General features: G+C 47.2%; 1 protein-coding gene across 3 annotated transcripts in view; it reads right to left on the reverse strand.

Annotated features, from left to right (window-relative positions):
• LOC134983603 (NACHT, LRR and PYD domains-containing protein 3-like) overlaps positions 1 to 18,711 on the reverse strand; it is a 79,718-nt gene extending 61,007 nt beyond the window's left edge. For 2 of the 3 annotated variants that reach the window (XM_063949270.1, XM_063949269.1), the window contains exons 1-2: positions 18,515 to 18,711; positions 11,614 to 11,901 (exon numbers count right to left, since the gene is read on the reverse strand). In XM_063949270.1, the coding sequence (XP_063805340.1) occupies positions 11,614 to 11,878 (265 nt within the window). In that variant the 5' untranslated portion in view covers positions 11,879 to 11,901; positions 18,515 to 18,711. The remainder of the gene's footprint in view (positions 1 to 11,613; positions 11,902 to 18,514) is intronic. The other variant, XM_063949271.1, reaches the window with a different exon arrangement.
• Positions 18,712 to 22,398: the final 3,687 nt, after the last annotated feature.

The raw sequence follows: 22,398 nt of genomic DNA on the forward strand, positions 1-22,398 counted from the left end.
GGTTTGCTTTATTTTTGCTTTTTCTTTTTTTGTTTCTACTTTTGGTTTCAGGTGCGCACATCTTACTCAAGATGATGCCCACCACTGTTCTGGTTTGCTTGAAAATACGAAAATGTGGAGTTTAGAGGTAACTTGGATTACACTTATTTGTATGTTATTCACTGCGAGTCCTAGAATGTTGCTACAGCTTTTTGATGTCTCTCTGTTTCCTGACTTCCATGCCGTGAGAGGATGTAGCTATTACCTTGTCGACTGGGTGATATGCGGTCTCAGGGATTCCCTACCTGTTAACAACCTCCTACAGATACTTAACCCCTGGTGGGGGGATGGGTAGCCATGTCGTCTCCCCATATAGGCGCTGACACCTCCCCCAAGCTTAAACCTTTACAGATAATATCATGGAATGTCGGTGGACTCAATACACCGGTCAAACGAAAGAGAGTCATTACCCACCTTAAACGGTTTAGTCCGGACATTATATTTTTGCAAGAAACACATTGGGTCAATACAGAGGACAACCTACTAAAGGCCCCTTGGTATGGCTCTTGTATATCCGCTCCCTACCATCGTAAGGCACGAGGTGTAGCAATAATATTTCATAAAGATCTTCCTGTCACTATTTTGTCTCAAGTTGTAGACCCGGAGGGCCGTTATATCATATTGGACATCGACCTGTACCATACTCAATATACTCTAGTCAACCTATATGCCCCTAATATAAATCCACATGTATATATCCAAGATCTTGGACACATCCTTCAGGGCAGAACGAACCATTCCCTCATCGTAGGAGGTGATTTTAATATGGTAGAAGACCCCTCTTTAGATAAATTGCCTCCAATGCAAAGACCTTCTAACTTTCATGCCCATTTTTACCAATCCTTTAAATTAGACTTATGCCTGTCAAACCCTTGGCGCCTTTTGAACCCTACAGACAAAACGCATACATACCTATCAATGGCCCATGGTTCCCTTTCCCGTATAGACAGGATCCTTATCTCAGATAATTTACTCAATAATATAGCTCACACAGATATTCATGATATAATGGTGTCGGATCATGCCCCGGTCTCCATCTCCCTGACTCATCCTCACCTGCACCCTCGTAGCCGTATATGGAGATTTCCCCATTACTTAGCACAATCTGACGATTTTAAGGCCTACCTGATTGGTCATTGGACTAATTATGTCGATGACAACCTTGAACACTGGGATGACCCTATCCTTTTCTGGAGTGCTTCTAAGGCGGTTATGAGGGGCCACATAATCAGTTACGTCTTACAGAAAAACAGACACTCTAGAAAGGAATATGAAGCACTTAAGGCCGAAATGCAAACCTCCTTTGTTCAGTACACAAATGCACCTTCAGACGATACTAAAAACTCATATAGACAAGCACGTCAACTACTGGAGACATATCTCGCCAACAAAGCAAAACAATCAATTGACTTCACACGAAACAAATATTACCGCTGGGGTAACAGAGCAGGGAAACTTTTAGCAACAATGTCCAAGCCATTTAGGAAACGCCAGGTTATTACTACTTTGAAACATCCCGTCACGGGAGCTTTATTAACGAATTCCTCGGATATAACTGCACAATTCCGCCATTATTTTGTAAATGCATTCCGCTCAACCCCTATTAATTTGACCGACCATTTAACTATCCTTGCAGATTCAGTGCTTCCAAAATTGACACCTGATCAGAGAGAAGCACTTGCTGGCCCAATAACTATGGATGAAATCAACAAAACCATATCTACCCTTCCCCATGGAAAGTCTCCGGGACCTGATGGTCTGTCAGGCGACTATTACCGAATTTTACAAGCCCACATTGCCCTGACCTTGCTAGAATTATTTAGGTCTATACATGAAAAGGGAGCTCCCTACTCATCTTTCAATGAGGCTTTCATGACCCTGCTCCCTAAGCCAGACAAGGATCTAAGTTTATTGACGTCTTACAGACCTATAAGTCTGTTAAATGTCGATTACAAATTGGTGGCCAAAATCATGGCAACGCGCCTCCAGGCTATACTGCCATCAATTCTCTCGGACCAGCAATTGGGATTTATACAGGGACGCCATGCAGTTAGGGCCATTAGGACGGCCATAGCGGCTGTTGTGGCGGCTCAACGCCCGACACCCACTCAAAATATATTGGTCAGCTTAGACATCCATAGGGCCTTTGACTCTATTCTCTGGTCACACCTTCATACTATATTAGAAAAAAGAGGCTTTGATGATAGTTTTGTAAATTTTATAAAATATATCTACCACGATCCGAATACTTCCCTACTGGTAAACGGCCTTTTAAGCCCAAGCTTTACATTGGAAAGAGGCACCCGCCAAGGTTGCCCTCTATCACCCCTCCTCTTCAACATAGCGCTGGATCCCCTACTACGCACTCTACAGCAATGGCATACCTTTCAGGGTATTAGAGTCGGGTGCAGGGAAATAAAGATCTCTGCATTCGCAGATGATATCTTGTTATACGTATCCAACCCGGAACACTCCCTAGATCAAATATTACACACAATTAATATATACGGTTCCATATCCGGCCTGCAACTTAACATGGACAAGTCAGTGGCTATGCTCCTTGGGGGCACACTAACTCAACCTCGTTGGGCCTCTCATTTGTCTCTGCAATGGGCCAGAACATTTATCCCTTACTTGGGAATAATTTTGCCCCGAAATCCGGTCAATTTATACCAATTTAACATTAAAAAGGTGATACACACTCTTATGGAAGATGTGAGACATTGGGAACGTCTGCCACTCTCTTTCCTGGGGCGAGCAGATCTCTTAAAAATGGTAGCAATACCTAGAATATTATACCCACTACAAAACCTCCCAGTACTTTTGACTAAAGCAGACACAGTCCACTTGAACGCCTTGATTAGGAAATTCATATGGAAGGGAGGACGCGCACGCATAGCCCTACGGAAGTTATATCAACGAAAAATGAATGGCGGCATCAACTTCCCTGATGTCACTGGGTATAACCACTCAGCTCTCTTGCGACATTTGAGAGACTGGCTACAGGGGACATCGATTTATACTGATGTCCTTTTGGAACAGGAATTTTTGAGGGACACTGCATTAATAGGCTTATTACATCAACATGATCAGGAAGTGGAGGAACATGTTAAATTGAATCCTTTGCTTTGGACAACGCGGAAGCTCTGGCACATCCTGCGTCACAAAGCTGGACTCAATGGTTTCTATTCTTTACATTTGCCCCTGGTCAAGAATCCTCAATTCCTAGACGGCATGGCTGCTCATCCCTTCACCCTATGGAGACACGCGGGAGTGGAGAATATTGGGTCTCTAGTGTCGGGGGAGAAACGCCCTCTCACCTTTACAGAATTATCTACTAAACATACCATGGTTAGGCCATATCCTCTGGCCTTCCTACAGACACGCTTTTATGTAAGCCACGTCATACAGCATTTTTCAGACAAAGACTGGGATAACCCCCTAGATGCCCTCTTGAAAAATACAGTCCCTCAACGTAGAGCTATCTCGATCCACTATGCCTTCCTTAGAGATATTATGGATCATACTAAAGTATTGGGAGGAGTGGCGGGGTGGCTGTCCCCCTTCCCTGAACTAACAATCCCAGATTTGGAAAAGACCCTCCTATATTCTCGCAGAACTCTTCCTTCTAGTATGTATACTGAGCTATTCCTAAACATATTCCATAATGCATATCTTTCCCCGTTACGTCGATTTCATATAGGTACCTCCGCGACTCATAACTGTCCCAGGTGTCATCAGGAGGTGGCGGATAACTACCATTGCTTACGGGCTTGCCCTATTGTAAAATATTTCTGGCACTTAATACGCAGATATGCTGAATTAAAACTGACAAATTATGTCCCATTTACCCCGGAATGGGCAATTTTCGGAATGGTTAACCCTTTGCTTCGAATAACCCCGGGTAGTAAGAAATTACTACTGGCTATAAGCGCAGCAGGTAAAAAAACTATATTGCAAAGTTGGCTTGATAATTCACCCCCTCAGTTACCACTGTTTTTTAATAAACTATACTTTCTGTTTCGAATTGACTGGGTGGAGACACTCCTGCATAAGGAAAGAGAAGTGGAGCGTTTTTTTTCACTCTGGGAGTCATACATAGACACGCTTCCACTTACCACTAGAAACCAGATTCATTATAGTCTCAAGGACACCACATGGTATCTTACCAGGCTGATAACCCATGATCCTCCGATAACCTTAACGTAGGGGGACACTTACTTTTGTATATTGGCTGTTGTTGTGATTCAGGACTCGCAGTCTTATTTGTGTTTGTATGTTCAGAATTTAGTTTTAAGTTATTGCTGTTGACGATTGCAGATTTATATTGATATACAATAAGTTTCCCTCGACATCAAGAGAGGTACACCTTGAACATTTACTATTATACTCAGATCGACTTATTTGTATGAAAGTTCCCACTATAACGAGAATCTGTGTTAATGTACTATTTCAGCTTAAACCACATGTTGTTACTAGAAGTATCAAATCAACATTGTAACTATTGTGATATGCTTGTATCACTTCTTTGTTACCTCAATAAAAATATTTAAAAAAAAAAAAAAAAAAAGGGCTGAGCCTTACACTGGCATCACTGCCCTATACCTACTAAAAAGTACATAAGGAAAAAATAAGAATTTACTTACCGATAATTCTATTTCTCGTAGTCCGTAGTGGATGCTGGGACTCCGTCAGGACCATGGGGAATAGCGGCTCCGCAGGAGACAGGGCACAAAAGTAAAAGCTTTAGGATCAGGTGGTGTGCACTGGCTCCTCCCAATATGACCTTCCTCCAAGCCTCAGGATACTGTGCCCGGACGAGCGTACACAATAAGGAAGGATTTTGAATCCCGGGTAAGACTCATACCAGCCACACCAATCACACTGTACAACCTGTGATCTGAACCCAGTTAACAGCATGATAACAGCGGAGCCTCTGAAAAGATGGCTCACAACAATAATAACCCGATTTTTGTAACAATAACTATGTACAAGTATTGCAGACAATCCGCACTTGGGATGGGCGCCCAGCATCCACTACGGACTACGAGAAATAGAATTATCGGTAAGTAAATTCTTATTTTCTCTGACGTCCTAGTGGATGCTGGGACTCCGTCAGGACCATGGGGATTATACCAAATCTCCCAAACAGGAGGGAGAGTGCGGATGACTCTGCAGCACCGAATGAGAGAACTCCAGGTCCTCCTCAGCCAGGGTATCAAATTTGTAGAATTTTGCAAACGTGTTTGCCCCTGACCAAGTAGCAGCTCGGCAAAGTTGTAAAGCCGAGACCCCTCGGGCAGCCGCCCAAGATGAGCCCACCTTCCTTGTGAAATGGGCATTTACATATTTTGGCTGTGGCAGGCCTGCCACAGAATGTGCAAGCTGAATTGTACTACACATCCAACTAGCAATCGTCTGCTTAGAAGCAAGAGCACCCAGTTTGTTGGGTGCATACAGGATAACAGCAAGTCAGTTTTCCTTACTCCAGCCATCCTGGAAACTATATTTTCAGGGCCCTGACAACATCTAGCAACTTGGAGTCCTCCAAGTCCCTAGTAGCCGCAGGTACCACAATAAGCTGGTTCAGGTGAAACGCTGGCACCACATTAGGGAGAAACTGGGGACGAGTCCGCAGCTCTGCCCTGTCCGAATGGACAATCAGATATGGGCTTTTGTGAGACAAAGCCGCCAATTCTGACACTCGCCTGGCCGAGGCCAGGGCCAACAGCATGGTCACTTTTCATGTGAGATATTTCAAATCCACAGATTTGAGCGGTTTAAAATGTGATTTGAGGAATCCCAGAACTACGTTGAGATCCCACAGTGCCACTGGAGGCACAAAAGGGGTTTGTATATGCAGTACTCCCTTGACAAACTTCTGGACTTCAGGAAGTGAAGCCAATTCTTTCTGGAAGAAAATTGACAGGGCCGAAATTTGAACCTTAATGGACCCCAATTTGAGGTCCAATAGACACTCCTGTTTGCAGGAAATGCAGGAATCGACCGAGTTGAAATTTCTTCGTGGTGCCTTCCTGGCCTCACACCACGCAACATATTTTCGCCACATGTGGTGATAATGTTGTGCGGTCACCTCCTTCCTGGCTTTGACCAGGGTAGGAATTACCTCTTCCGGAATGCCTTTTTCCCTTAGGATCCGGCGTTCCACCACCATGCCGTCAAACGCAGCCGCGGTAAGTCTTGGAACAGACATGGTACTTGCTGAAGCAAGTCCCTTCTTAGCGGCAGAGGCCATGAGTCCTCTGTGAGCATTTCTTGAAGTTCCGGGTACCAAGTCCTTCTTGGCCAATCCGGAGCCACGAATATAGTTCTTACTCCTCTACGTCTTATAATTCTCAGTACCTTGGGTATGAGAAGCAGAGGAGGGAACATATACACCGACTGGTACACCCACGGTGTTACCAGAACGTCCACAGCTATTGCCTGAGGGTCTCTTGACCTGGCGCAATACCTGTCCAATTTTTTGTTCAGGCGGGACGCCATCATGTCCACCTTTGGTCTTTCCCAACGGTTCACAATCATGTGGAAGACTTCCCGATGAAGTCCCCACTCTCCCGGGTGGAGGTCGTGCCTGCTGAGGAAGTCTGCTTCCCAGTTGTCCACTCCCGGAATGAACACTGCTGACAGTGCTATCACATGATTTTCCGCCCAGCGAAGAATCCTTGCAGTTTCTGCCATTGCCCTCCTGCTTCCTGTGCCGCCCTGTCTGTTTACGTGGGCGACTGCCGTGATGTTGTCCCACTGGATCAATACCGGCTGACCTTGAAGCAGAGGTCTTGCTAAGCTTAGAGCATTGTAAATTGCCCTTAGCTCCAGTATATTTATGTGGAGAGAAGTATCCAGACTTGATCACACTCCCTGGAAATTTTTTCCCTGTGTGACTGCTCCCCAGCCTCTCAGGCTGGCATCCGTGGTCACCAGGATCCAGTCCTGAATGCCGAATCTGCGGCCCTTTAGTAGATGAGCACTCTGCAGCCACCGCAGAAGAAACACCCTTGTCCTTGGAGACAGGGTTATCCGCTGATGCATCTGAAGATGCGATCCGGACCATTTTTCCAGCAGATCCCACTGAAAAGTTCTTGCGTGAAATCTGCCGAATGGAATCGCTTCGTAAGAAGCCACCATTTTTCCCAGGACCCTTGTGCAATGATGCACTGACACTTTTCCTGGTTTTAGGAGGTTCCTGACTAGCTCGGATAACTCCCTGGCTTTCTTCTCCGGGAGAAACACCCTTTTCTGGACTGTGTCCAGAACCATCCCTAGGAACAGCAGATGTGTCGTCGGAAACAGCTGCGGTTTTGGAATATTTAGAATCCACCCGTGCTGTCGTAGAACTACTTGAGATAGTGTTACTCCGACCTCCAACTGTTCTCTGGACCTTGCCCTTATCAGGAGATCGTCCATTTTCTTTGAAGAAGAATCATCATTTCGGCCATTACCTTGGTAAAGACCCGGGGTGCCGTGGATAATCCAACCGGCAGCGTCTGAAACTGATAGTGACAGTTCTGTACCACGAACCTGAGGTACCCTTGGTGAGAAGGGCAAATTGGGACATGGAGGTAAGCATCCCTGATGTCCCGGGACACCATATAGTCCCCTTCTTCCTGGTTCGCTATCACTGCTCTGAGTGACTCCATCTTGATTTAAACCTTTGTATGTAAGTGTTCAAATATTTCAGATTTAGAATAGGTCTCACCGAGCCGTCTGGCTTCAGTACCACAATATAGTGTGGAATAATACCCCTTTCCTTGTTGTAGGAGGGGTACTTTGATTATCACCTGCTGGGAATACAGCTTGTGAATTGTTTCCAATACTGCCTCCCTGTCGGACGGAGACGTTGGTAAAGCAGACTTCAGGAACCTGCGAGGGGGAGACGTCTCGAATTTCCAATCTGTACCCCTGGGATACTACTTGTAGGATCCAGGGGTCCTGTACGGCCCCAGCGTCATGCTGAGGACTTGGCAGAAGCGGTGGAGGGCTTCTGTTCCTGGGAATGGGCTGCCTGCTGCAGTCTTCTTCCATTTCCTCTATCCCTGGGCAGATATGACTGGCCTTTTGCCCGCTTGCCCTTATGGGGACGAAAGGACTGAGGCTGAAAAGACAATGGCCCTCATTCCGAGTTGTTCGCTCGCAAGGCGAATTTAGCAGAGTTACACACGCTAAGCCGCCGCCTACTGGGAGTGAATCTAAACTTCTTAAATGTGCGACCGATGTATGCGCATTATTGCGATCACAAACGAGTTAGCAGTTTCTGAGTAGCTTCAGACTTACTCTGCCTGTGCGATCAGTTCAGTGCTTTTCGGTCCCGGCTGACGTCATAAACACACCCAGCGTTCGCCCAAGCACTCCCACCGTTTCTCCAGACACGCCTGCGTTTTTTCCGGAAACGGTAGCGTTTCCAGCCACACGCCCCTAAAACGCCGTACATCCGCCCAGAAACACCCATTTCCTGTCAATCACAATGCGTTCTCCGGAGCGACGAAAAAGCCGTGAGTAAAAATACTTTCTTCAAAGTAAAGATACTTGCCGCATGCGCAGTGCGAACATTGCGCATGCGCACTAAGAGAATTCTCACTGCGATGCGATGAAAAACACCGAGCGAACAACTCGGAATGAGGGCCAATGTCTTTTTCTGCTGAGATGTGACTTAGGGTAAAAAAAGTGGATTTTCCAGCTGTTGCCGTGGCCACCAGGTCCGATGGACCGACCCCAAATAACTCCTCCCCTTTATACGGCAATACTTCCATGTGCCGTTTGGAATCTGCATCACCTGACCACTGTCGTGTCCATAAACATCCTCTGGCAGATATGGACATCGCACTTACTCTTGATGCCAGAGTGCAATTATCCCTCTGTGCATCTCGCATATATAGAAATGCATCCTTTAAATGCTCTATAGTCAATAAAATACTGTCCCTGTCAAGGGTATCAATATTTTCAGTCAGGGAATCCGACCAAGCCACCCCAGTGCTGCACATCCAGGCTGAGGCGATCGCTGGTCGCAGTATAACACCAGTATGTGTGTATATACTTTTTAGGATATTTTCCAGCCTCCTATCAGCTGGCTCCTTGAGTGCGGCCCTATCTGGAGACGGTACCGCCACTTGTTTTGATAAGCATGTGAGCGCCTTATCCACCCTAAGGGGTGTTTCCCAACGCGCCCTAACTTCTGGCGGGAAAAGGTATACCGCCAATAATTTTCTATCGGGGGAAACCCACGCATCATCACACACTTCATTTAATTTATCTGATTCAGGAAAAACTACAGGTAGTTTTTTCACACCCCACATAATACCCTTCTTTGTGGTACTTGTAGTATCAGAAATATGTAACACCTCCTTCATTGCCCTTAACATGTAACGTGTGGCCCTAAAGGAAAATACGTTTGTTTCTTCACCGTCGACACTGGAGTCAGTGTCCGTGTCTGTGTCTGTGTCGACCGACTGAGGTAAATGAGCGTTTTAAAGCCCCTGACGGTGTTTGAGACGCCTGGACAGGTACTAATTTGTTTGCCAGCCGTCTCATGTCGTCAACCGACCTTGCAGCGTGTTGACATTATCACGTAATTCCTTAAATAAGCCATCCATTCCGGTGTCGACTCCCTAGAGAGTGACATCACCATTTCAGGCAATTGCTCCGCCTCCTCACCAACATCGTCCTCATACATGTCGACACACACGTACCGACACACAGCACACACACAGGGAATGCTCTGATAGAGGACAGGACCCCACTAGCCCTTTGGGGAGACAGAGGGAGAGTTTGCCAGCACACACCAAAACGCTATAATTATACAGGGACAACCTTTATATAAGTGTTTTCCCTTATAGCATCTTAATATATAATCATATCGCCAAATAAGTGCCCCCCCCTCTCTGTTTTAACCCTGTTTCTGTAGTGCAGTGCAGGGGAGAGCATGGGAGCCTTCCCACCAGCAGTTCTGTGAGGGAAAATGGCGCTGTGTGCTGAGGAGAATAGGCCCCGCCCCCTTTTCGGTGGGCTTCTTCTCCCGTTTTTCTGACAACCTGGCAGGGGTTAAATACATCCATATAGCCCCAGAGGCTATATGTGATGTATTTTTAGCCAGTATAGGTATTTTCATTGCTGCCCAGGGCGCCCCCCCCAACGCCCTGCACCCTCAGTGACCGTTGGTGTGAAGTGTGCTGAGAGCAATGGCGCACAGCTGCAGTGCTGTGCGCTACCTCATGAAGACTGAGAAGTCTTCAGCCGCCGATTTCTGGACCTCTTCTCTTTTCAGCATCTGCAAGGGGGTCGGCGGCGCGGCTCCGGTGACCATCCAGGCTGTACCTGTGATCGTCCCTCTGGAGCTAGTGTCCAGTAGCCTAAGAAGCAAATCCATCCTGCACGCAGGTGAGTTCACTTCTTCTCCCCTAAGTCCCTCGTTGCAGTGAGCCTGTTGCCAGCAGGACTCACTGAAAATAAAAAACCTAATAAAACTTTTACTCTAAGCAGCTCTTTAGGAGAGCCACCTAGATTGCACCCTTCTCGGCCGGGCACAAAAATCTAACTGAGGCTTGGAGGAGGGTCATAGGGGGAGGAGCCAGTGCACACCACCTGATCCTAAAGCTTTTACTTTTGTGCTCTGTCTCCTGCGGAGCCGCTATTCCCCATGGTCCTGACGGAGTCCCAGCATCCACTAGGACGTCAGAGAAAAAATGAGAGCTGGGACAAGGCAGGGATAACACCTTGGAGGTTGGATACAACTTGAACAGCATTTTTTCTCAAATATAACATTTGAAAATGGCTTTGTTTAACCCAGAAGTTCCCAAACTCGGTCTTCAAGGCATGGACAATGGTCCAGGTTTCAAGGATAACGAAGCTTGGTCACAGGTGACTTAATTAGTACCTCAATCAATTTGATTTGACCAGCCATGGACATACTTAAAACCTGGACTGTTAGGGTGCCTTGAGTACAGAGTTGGGGACCAGTATCCGGTCTTTACATCAAAGTCGACAGTCATTAGGTTGACCACTGTAGGTCAACAGTAAGTACTTTGATAATGACTGAAGATCAACACATGACTAGGTAGACAGGTATGGAAGGTCGACATGGGCAATGTTGACACACAGAAAGTTGGTTATAAACCTATGCTCGCCACAGTGCCGGAAGCGTGGCTAGTGAAGTGAGCCTTGCAATGGGACGCGTTTCAACTGTCGGTGGTCCCAGATAGAAATTTGGGTCAAGAAACCCTCCCAAAAAACAGTTTCAACCTTTTGTGTGTTGACATTGCCTACATTGAATTACCTTCAGTCAGTGTCGACCTACTTATTGTCGACATTCAGTGGTCGACCTAGTGGCTGTCGACCTAGACAGGGTCGACCTAATGATCCACACCCTTGGGAACCACTGGTTTAACCAATGTTTTTGGGCCTCTGGAGAACGTTGGACCCTTGCAGCGTATTTTATCAGCCCACTCAACAACGATCAGGTCTGTGAAAATCTGGTCATTTTATCTGTGGTGAAACTGATCACGTACACAGGTGTTTGACAACCATGCCAGATAACTGAATCGTAATGCACTAAACACTTACTGCTCATCTCGAGTTTCTCTGCATGTCCCTTCAGGTTGATCAGATTTAAGACTCGAATGGTCACATCCAGAACTGACTCTTTTCCATAAACGTCTATGAGTCGGTTCTTTGTAGCCACATAGTCTGCTTTTTCCAAATGTCCACATGGAATAGGAGGTATGTCTTCATAGAAGAAATCTGACAACTTGTCCTTAAATCGTTCGAAGTCATATTGCTTCAGATCTTCTAGAGAAGCCAGAACCTTATCTCCAAGTGTCACATCCATCACCTGAGACACAGTAGGTAAACCTGACAAAAAAAAAGATCAAAGTCCTTTGAGACTACATCCTTAAGACATACAGTGCGGAGACCCGGCTGTGGAGATAGATCTAAGCAAGGGACAAGAGACATATGATTGCAACCATGGAACTGGGACAGGAGACATATGATTGCAACCATGGAACTGGGACAGGAGACATATGATTGCAACCATGGAACTGGGACCGGAGACATATGATTGCAACCATGGAACTGGGACCGGAGACATATGATTGCAACCATGGAACTGGGACCGGAGACATATGATTGCAACCATGGAACTGGGACCGGAGACATATGATTGCAACCATGGAACTGGGACCGGAGACATATGATTGCAACCATGGAACTGGGACCGGAGGCATATGGTTAAAACCATAGAGCTGGGACAGAAGACATATGGTTGCAACCATAGATTTGGGACAAGAGACATACCTGTATGATAGCAACCATAGAGCTGGAACAAGAAACATATGATTGCCACAATAGTGCTGGAAAAGGTGACATATAGTTGCAACCTTAGACCTGGCACAAGAGATATATAGTTACAAACATAGAGCGGGGACAAGAGACATATAATTGCAGCCATAGAGTTGGGACAGGAGGTATATGGTTGCAACCATAAAGTTGGGACCAGAGACATATGTAGCTTCTGCGCTATGCGTCCTTCTCTGAATCACCCCATTATTTCCAGTTGACTCTCCTATCACAATTAAAACTACAGTATCAGTCAAGAGCAAGCAGGGTGCCTTCTCAAATCCAACCACCAGAGGCCCTTGGTGTACTGTGCTACATTGAAAGTAACAGACTTAAACTTTCTTGCTGTTTACAAGACCTGAAGAAAACCGCACAGAATTCCTGGAGCACACTATAATGGACCAGTAAATGAGATTTACATCCTATATGATAGTAGAAATACAGAGATCTCAGTTACATATATTTGCAAAGATATGATCAAGCCAGCAGCCACTTCACGGATGCCTGCGGTTGACAGGCTATTACATTTCCCTCTGTACTGGGAATAGCAGCTGGCTGAGTATGAAGTAGGTGGTGAGTATTTATGTGGTGGCTGTTATTATGGGAGGGGACTACTATTGCTTTTGGTGATCTCAGGAGATGTGGCCTTGCAGTGATAGTGCAGTACACAACTCATGCTAATACATACTTGCCTACTTTTGCAAAAGCATTTCAGGAAGATTGTGAAAGTAACTCCTATGAGCGTGGTGGAGTAACGAGGTCGTGTACTGACCCAGATTGAGCCTGTTGCCCAGTAAGATCTTCTTTTTGACATAAGCACTGGTACTTTTCATAACTTGTTCATTATTGTGTTCTACTAACAAGTGGTTCCATATAAGTGGCCACGAGAAACCTATTTAAAAATGCATGTAGCCATAAGGATCATTGCCTACTTACCTACTCTACCGGATTGGCCGGGAGCTAGGATGATGCAATCTTGCATCCACACCCCTGCACCTCCCTCCCATGTTGAGGTCATGCCCCCTATTATACCGAGCTGCCTGCACCCTCCTGCATGGTGCAGCCAGATAGTCGGTAAGCATGGATCATTGGGCAGATGTATTCACCTGGAGAAGGGATAAAGAAGTGATAAACCAGTGATAAGCGCAAGGTGATATACACCAGCCAATCATTACGGATTTGAAAAATGACAGGAGCTGATTGGCTGGTGCGTTATCACCTTGCGCTTAGCACTGCTTTATCCCTTCACCAGGCTTAATACATCTGCCCCCATCCATGTGCCTTATCACCAATACAGGAGAATGGCATTGATGGTTCCATTTGAATGTATATACTGTATCTCTGATTTCTTTTGCTCCAAGTGTAAATTCACGGCATATTGTGGGAGATTGCTAGACTGTTCAGGGAGTGAGGGAGCTTGCTGCTATTTCAGGAGTCTCCCAGACATTCAGGGAAAGTTGGCAAGCACAGTACTGTGGGGGTCATTCCGAGTTGATCGTAGCTGTGCTAAATTTAGCACAGCTACGATCATCTTTCCTGACATGCGGGGGGACGCCCAGCACAGGGCTAGTCCGCCCCGCATGTCAGTCCGGCCCCCCTCACAGAAGTGCAAAGGCATCGCACAGCGGCGATGCCTTTGCACTTCAGGAGTAGATCCCGACCAGCGCAGCTTTAGCGTGCTGGCCGAGAGCTACTCCTCGCTTCCTGGCCTGCAGCGGCTGCGTGTGACGTCACGCAGCCGCTGCAGCCCGCCCCCCGATCGGTCCAGCCACGCCTGCGTTGGCCGGACTGCGCCTACGAAATGGCGGCCAAACACCGCCTTTTTCGACCCCTCCCGCCCATCGATCGCCTCTGCCTGTCAATCAGGCAGAGGCGATCACTGTCCTGCTACAGCCTTCGGTCGTCCCGCATGCGCACTACAGCGCATGCGCAGCAGGGACCCGTTCGCTCTGCTGCGTTAAAACGCAGTGAGCGAACGGGTCGGAATGACCCCCTGTATGTATTAATAACTAATACAGTTGAAAATGCTATGTAAAAAGAAATTAGAAAACGACACAAAGACAAAATTAAAGCCAATTTCAGCCAATCAGAAGCAGCGACCAGTTGTTCTCTTCACCACTGGTTTGCATTTTGCACCAGAGTTTAAGTACCCGCCTATGGGGTAAATTTACTAAGGTCGGAGATTTTAAGAAACTGGTGATGTTGCCCATAGCAACCAATCAGATTATATCTATTATCTGCTAGAAGCAGCTAGATAAATGGTAAGTAGAATCTGATTGGTTGCCATGGGCAACATCACCAGTACTAAAAATCTCCCACCTTAGTAAATTTACCCCTATGAGCCTACAGTATCTTGCCATAAATTCCATATGAATGCTCTGGTGCCCCCTATACCATGGCACCCTAGGCAGCTGCCTAGACTCGCTTAGTTCTGACACCTGACCTTCCCATTGGACTTCATCCTGTCTTTCAGCACTCGGGATAAGCCACAGGATTAAGTATTGGCAGCCAAGCAGCTCACATACAATGGTGACCCCGGTGTGACCCCGTGTTTACAAAACCCAGACAAGCGCCCCGCACCTCTAACGCTCACAAGATATAGCTACCCCCTCACACATGTCAGAGCACAGCTCCAAACAATAAGAACCTTTCTCTGGCAGAATACTGTGGGTGAGATATATCAAGCCTTGGAAAGAAATACGGTGAAGTTGCTAAGAGGAACCAATAAGATTCTAGCTATCATTGACCGGCAGTCTATGACATGACAGTTAGATACTGATTGGATGCTTTGGGCGACTTCTACACTGTGGGGTCTATGTACTAAGCCTTGAAAAGTGATAAAGATGGAGAGAGATAAAGCCAATCAGCGCCAAACTCGCATGTTACTGCAGGGTAAATCCTGGCTGCTTTATTTTTACACTGCAAATTAGATTGCAGACTGAACTCACCACACCCAAATCGAACTCTCTGCACATGTTACATCTGCCTCCCCTGCAGTGCACATGGTTTTGCCCAACTGCTAACAAAATTCCTGCTGCGATCAACTTGGAATTACCCCCTATGAGTATTGTCGGTGCTATGAGTATTGTCAGTACTATGAGTATTCAGGGCCGGTTCTTGGGATTGTGGCGCCCCGGGCAAAGTATAGGGGCGTGGCTTCAAATGGGGGCGTGGTCAGTTACGCCCCCATTTATGCCCCTGTAGCGACGCTGAAAGATAAAATAAAATAAAAAAATATATACTTACCATCCCCGTTCCTGATCCAGACTGCTGCAGACCTCCTCCGCCGGCGCCGCTCTTCTTCTCTCCTTTCCTTGATCTATGGGAAAGACTTATTACGTCTCTCCCATAGAACAGCATAGACACTAGAGGTCAATTATGACCCCTAGTGTCTGTGCCACTATGATGTGCGGTGCGCGATGACGTCATCGCGCACCGCACAACTAAGGTCCTCTCAATGAAGGGAAACTAGACGCTACGCGTCTGGTTCCCTTCAAAGCGGGGGGCACAGCGGGGCACTGCGGGGGGCACAGTGGCGGATCTTGGCCTGGTGCGGCGCCCTCCGGAAGGCGGCGCCCCGGGCAAAAGTACCGCTTGCCCGTGGCAAGAACCGCCACTGTGAGTATTGTCAGTGCTATGAGTATTGTCAGTGCTATGAGTATTGTCATTACTACTAGTATTGTACGTACTATAAGTATTGTCATTACTATGAGTATTAGTGCTTAGTATTGTCAGTACTATGAGTATTGTCAGTACTATAAGTATTGTCATTACTATGAGTATTAGTGCTATGAGTATTGTCAGTACTATAAGTATTGTCATTACTATGAGTATTGTCAGTACTATAAGTATTGTCATTACTATGAGTATTGTCAGTACTATAAGTATTGACAGTGCTATGAGTATTGTCAGTGCTATGAGTATTGTCAGTACTGTGAGTATGGTCAGTGCTATGAGTATTGTCAGTACTGTGAGTATTGTCAGTACTATGGTGGTCATTCCGAATTGATCGCTTTCGGTCGCTGCGCTGTGATCAGGCAAAAAAATCGGCACTTCTGCGCATGCGTATGCGGCACAATGCACACGTGTGACGTATTATTACAACAACCGATGTAGTTTCACACAGGGTCTAGCGAAGCTTTTCAGTCGCACTGCTGGACGCAGAGTGATTGACATGAAGGGGGTGTTTCTGGGTGTCAAATGACCGTTTTCAGGGAGTGATCGGAAAAAACGCAGGCGTGCCAGGAAAAACGCAGGCGTGGCTGGGAGAACGCAGGGCTTGTTTGTGACGTCAAACCAGGAACTGAACAGACTGAAGTCATCGCAAGCGCTGAGTAGGTCTGAAGCTACTCTGACACTGCACAAAATTATTTTGTAGCCGCTCTGCAATACAAGCGTTCGCACTTCTGCTAAGCTAAAATACACTCCCAGTGGCCGGCGGCAGAGCGTTTGCACAACTGCAAAAAAGTGCTAGCGAGCGAACAACTCGGAATGACCACCCATGAGTATTGTTAGTGATATGAGTATTGTAAGTACAAGTATTGTCAGTGCTATGAGTATTGTCAGTGCTATGAGTATTGTCAGTACTATGGGAGTAATTCCAAGTTGATCGCAGCAGGAATTTTGATAGCAATTGGGCAAAACCATGTGTACTGCAGGGGAGGCAGATGTAACATGTGCAGAGAGAGATAGATTTGGGTGTGGTGAGTTAAATCTGCAATCTAAATTGCAGTGTACAAGTAAAGCAGCCAGTATTTACCCTGCACAGAAACAAAATAACCCACCCAAATCTAACTCTCTCTGCAAATGTTATATCTGCCTCCCCTGCAGTGCACATGGTTTTGCCCAACTGCTAAAAAATGTCCTGCTGCGATCAACTTGGAATTACCCCCCATATTCATATCACTGACAATACTCATAGTAATGACAACACTCATATCACTGACAATACTCATTGGCCCTCATTCCGAGTTGTTCGCTCGGTGTTTTTCATCGCATCGCAGTGAGAATCCGCTTAGTGCGCATGCGCAATGTTCGCACTGCGACTGCGCCAAGTAACTTTACTATGAAGAAAGTAAGTTTACTCACGGCTTTTTCATCGCTCCGACGAACGCATTGTGATTGACAGGAAATGGGTGTTACTGGGCGGAAACACGGCGTTTTAGGGGCGTGTGGCTGAAAACGCTACCGTTTCCGGAAAAAACGCAGGAGTGGCCGGAGAAACGGTGGGAGTGCCTGGCCGAACGCTGGGTGTGTTTGTGACGTCAGCCAGGAACGAAAAGCACAGAACTGATCGCACAGGCAGAGTAAGTCTGAAGCTACTCAGAAACTGCTAAGTCGTTTGTAATCGCAATATTGCGAATACATCGGTCGCACTTTTAAGAAGCTAAGATACACTCCCAGTAGGCGTAGGCTTAGCGTGTGTAACTCTGCTACATTCGCCTTGCGAGCGAACAACTCGGAATGAGGGCCCTAGTACTGACAATACTCATAGGGGGTAATTCCAAGTTGATCGCAGCAGGAATTTAGTTAGCAATTGGGCAAAACCATGTGCACTGCAGGGGAGGCAGATATAACATGTGCAGAGAGAGTTAGATTTGGGTGAGTTATTTTATTTCTGTGTAGGGTAAATACTGGCTGCTTTATTTTTACACTGCAAATTAGATTGCAGATTGAACACAACCCACCCAAATCTAACTCTCTCTGCACATGTTATATCTGCCTCCCCTGCAGTGCACATGATTTTGCCCAATTGCCAACTAAATTCCTGCTGCGATCAACTTGGAATTACCCCCATAACCCTATCACTTAAAAAAGTAACACACAAATTTACCATTGAGATTTTTCTTGTCAACCTCATGTCCGTGTCAACATTCCGGTGTCAGCATTCCGTACCTGCTGACATTCTGCATACCCCCGTTTGCATATTTTACTGTTTCTGCCTATTCTGAACAATTTAATATGCATCACATTAACCCAATATTTTTGGAATGTCAAGAAAAATAGTTGGGTGGGATATGAAAGCGTAACAAGTGAAAGGTAACAAGGTTATATAAAGCTAATATACAGTATATTTCCTTACACCCACTGAATCAGCCCCACAACTCCCGACTTCAGACTCACTCACCTCCAGCTTTTATCACCACCCCTCAGCAATCCTTTTCTTACACATGATGTAGAACGCCAATGTAATTCTGTCTTCTCCACATAGATCAATTTCTAAAAAGCATTTTGTGAAGAAAACCCCCCCAGAAAAACCTGACAACAGCACGGATAGACCTTTCTCAGGTTACTTGTTTACATGACTGAGACGCTAAGCTCTGGTCTCCACACCCAAAAGGGAAATTCTAAATAAATTCCCCATACTTCCTGGTTCTTTACAGACCAGCACAATGAATGTTAGCCCTGCGACGAGTGACGGGGTGAGGTGAAAGAGAAGAGACATAAGAGAACGTTAAAATGAATTTTCACAGTAAAATATATCCCTTATTTGCAGGACATAAACGTTGGGCCTGCGTCCGTATCTGCGGCTTTCTGCAAATACTGCAACAAAGAGTTTCCCTGAGGTAAATCCATGTGTATGTATGAGCAAGGACTGAGGCGGAGTCAGCGTACATACATGCAGAATTACCGATTGGTCCGTCTTTAGACTGAGTCAGCGCCTGCACATGCAGAAATACTGATTGGTGTGTCTTTAGACCATTGGTGCGTCTTTAGGCAGAGTCAGCGTCAGTATATGCAGAAATACAGATTGGTGCATCTTCAGACTATTGATGGGTTTTTAGGAAGAGTCTGCGTCCGCACATACAGAAATACTGTTTGATGCGTCATTAGACCATTGGTGCATCTTTAGGCAGAGTTAGAATCCGCACATGCAGAAATACAGATTGGTGCATCTTTGGAAGGAATGACTGAGGCACCCAACAAAATGGTTAATATGTCTCCGCTGGTCACATGGGCTTTGACTTACTATCAGCCGGCCCAAATGAAAGGTGATACCAAATTCAAAATCTAGCCCCACCCAGATGTCCCTATGTACAGCTAAGTTGAGTAGGACCCCAGCTAACAACACAGTGACAGCAGGACCCAGGAGGGCAGGATCACCTGAGACCCAACAAGAATAGAGACCAAAGGATTCACCTGATGGAATACAAGGTCTAATGCTTGAAAGCCTGATAAGACTTGGAAGAGAGAGTAGGTTTGGCCTCTGTGCAAGGCCTAGCTTACGTCTGCAGCCTAGGGATGGACTGCTGCGTGCATAGGTCAGAACAAAGGCTGAGGGCAGCAGTGAGGCCTGTGGCAGAACAGGGACACATGGCAGAACCATCACTCCCAACATCAGAGATTTCCTGTTCAGGACGGGGTTGAGGTTATTTTTTATGCAGCAAGCCTTAGAGACACCTGAGCCCACACTGTGTGGCAGTGACACACTTCCATGCCGCCCCGTACATCGGGCACACTGACCTGATTGTGAGACTGCAGAATAATCCCCCCAAATTGTTACTATCCCACCAAAAGCATGGCGGTTGGGAAGCACTGCAGAAATGAGGTCTGAGGCAGGTCTGATCTGATCCGCGTAGCCCAGGACTTACCCCTACAGTGCGAAAGTATCATGCTGATAGGGGCCGGAGCGACGTGACACACCCTTCCTGAAAACGTTTTGGAATGCCTGCGTTTTTCCTGACACTCCCAGAAAACGGGCAGTTACCACCCCACAAACGTCCGCTTCCTGTCACTCAATCTACGTACGCCTAGCAATCGAAAAAGACGAAGGATTTTTGTGAAATTTGGCCTCGCGTCCGCTCATTACTATCTGTACGCATGCGCAGTTGTTCGATAATCAGCCGCTTCGCGATTTCGAACAACAGTGATCAGGTCTGAATTAGGCCACAGTCACATGGACTTGCATAGAGTCACATAGACTTACACAGAGTCACATGCAGTGGCGGATTCAGGGGGGGGGCACCCAGGCACGTGCCCCCCCTATCGTTTAGGATCACTATAGCTGCAAGGGCTGTGGGGCCGCAGGTTGCATGTGGCCCCGAACCTGTTAAGGTGTGACCCAGCACCCGGTCACCAGGCAGCTGGCCGCATATCAACAAGAGCGGAGCGGCGTGGCGGCGGGGGGGGGGGTGATTTTAGGGGTTGCCGAGAGGTCACCCCAAACACTCCTACCTCCCCTCAGTCGGGCCACTGCTGCCGGGCCCTGCTGCTGCCCGTACCCGGCACAATGACAGGGAGAAGCCCTCGCCTGTAGCGGCTCCAGCGTTCCGTGTCACGCAGGCCGGGCAGCTTAAACTCACCCGACTCCTCCTGCTATTAGGGGCGTGAAACTACACCTTACTCCATGCCCCGGCGTTTGCTCTCCCTGCTGGAGACCCCGGCTGACCAAGGAATCAGAACCGGCATCTTCTCCTTCGGCTCCCCCGTTCCAGACGCTGTCAGTGGAGTGGTGTCCCCGACAACCAGCAGTGCAGAGGGGTGAGAAGGCGTGAGGGAGGATGAGAGGGCATCCACAAAGCTGCAGTGGATCTTCGGTAATATGGGGAGAAATGTCACAGGGGGAGGGGGGTCTTCTGTGCTTGGGGAAGATCCTCTATCTGGGGGTGGGCGGTCTCCTGTCCTGTGAGGTGTATAGTGGTGTTGGAGAAGCTGTGATGTGATGAAGTGCAGAGAGTGCATTGAAGTGGGGGAGTGCTGTGAGGTTGGCATTGAAGGGCGGGTAGGGATGCTCTGCCCAGTCCTGGTTACAGACTCTCTCACCCTGTCACCCACAACATCTGCCCCACAGACACTCACCCGGTCCCCCACCAGACCTGTACTCCATGCCCCCGGCGTGATGAAACAAGGGGGTAAATTTACTAAATTGAGAGTTCTATTTAAGATGGGATGTTGTCCATAGCAACCAGATTCTACTTGTCATTTATCTAGCACCTTCTAGAAGATAATACCTGATATCTGATTGGTTGCTATGGGCAACTTCCCATCTTAAATAGAACTCCCAATTTAGTAAATTTACCCCAAGGTTGCGGCTTGTGAGTACGGAATTCCCTGTGAGGCCACAAGCACCATTCCAGAAGTTTGCACAAAAGACCAACCCTCCCCCCCCCCCCCCCCCCCCCGCTTTTCCGTATCGTGGTGTCCGCCCTGTCGTTTTGTTCTGGATCCGCCCCTGGTCACACTGACATGCATAGAGTCATACAGACACACAGTCAACAGACAAAGGGAGCACAGGCGCCAAAATGGCGCGGCAGCGATATAGCGGGGAGGGGTGGTCCAAATGGGGGAGGGGGGGAGGTATGCCGTCCTCTCTTTCACACCTAGGGGAGCAGGGCTAGCAGACGGAGGAAAGAGCCAGGAGGGGGTTAAAAGGCTGAGGCAGAGGGGGAGGCTGCATTTCACTTACGGAGCTGGACACAGATCCCAAACTCCTCTAACCCACCCACCCCTTTTGTGAATGTATCATTTCTGCTTTATGCCTTTCAGCATTTTGTGTGTTCATTTAAAAAAAAAAAATTCATTGAGAGAAAATGGGACTTTTATGGATGCATTGGAGGTCAAGAATTTTTGTAAGGTAACGAGGTTTGTGGAGATACAATCGGTTTTGGTAACCGGGTTGGAAAGAGGTTGTGTAATGTTTATGCATTTTGTCTTTTGTCACAGTTGGTCCAGGATATATGTAGCAGGGCGGGCGGGAAGAAGTGGTGAGCAAGTCAGGTGCAGGAGGGGAGCTAGCTGAGGTTGCAGATTCTCCGCGCGCGAGGCTCCAGCTGTCGGCGGTGGGCCGTCGGCTGCGCACCAGGCCAGAGTGATCTGAGGGGGCATTGCTGAGGGCCTACGGCTGAGGTATGTGGCACGCCCCGTCATAAATCAATGATGGGCATTGATAGGGTTTTTGTGCCTTGCCCACCGTTCTCTGTCCCTACCCTGTAAACTGTAAATACGGTAATGTTTAATAAAGCTGTGGCCAATGATTCAATCTCAGATCTTGTCTCCGAGTATGATTTCAGT

Source organism: Pseudophryne corroboree, assembly GCF_028390025.1.
Source record: "Pseudophryne corroboree isolate aPseCor3 chromosome 3 unlocalized genomic scaffold, aPseCor3.hap2 SUPER_3_unloc_2, whole genome shotgun sequence".
Lineage (NCBI taxonomy): Eukaryota > Metazoa > Chordata > Amphibia > Anura > Myobatrachidae > Pseudophryne > Pseudophryne corroboree.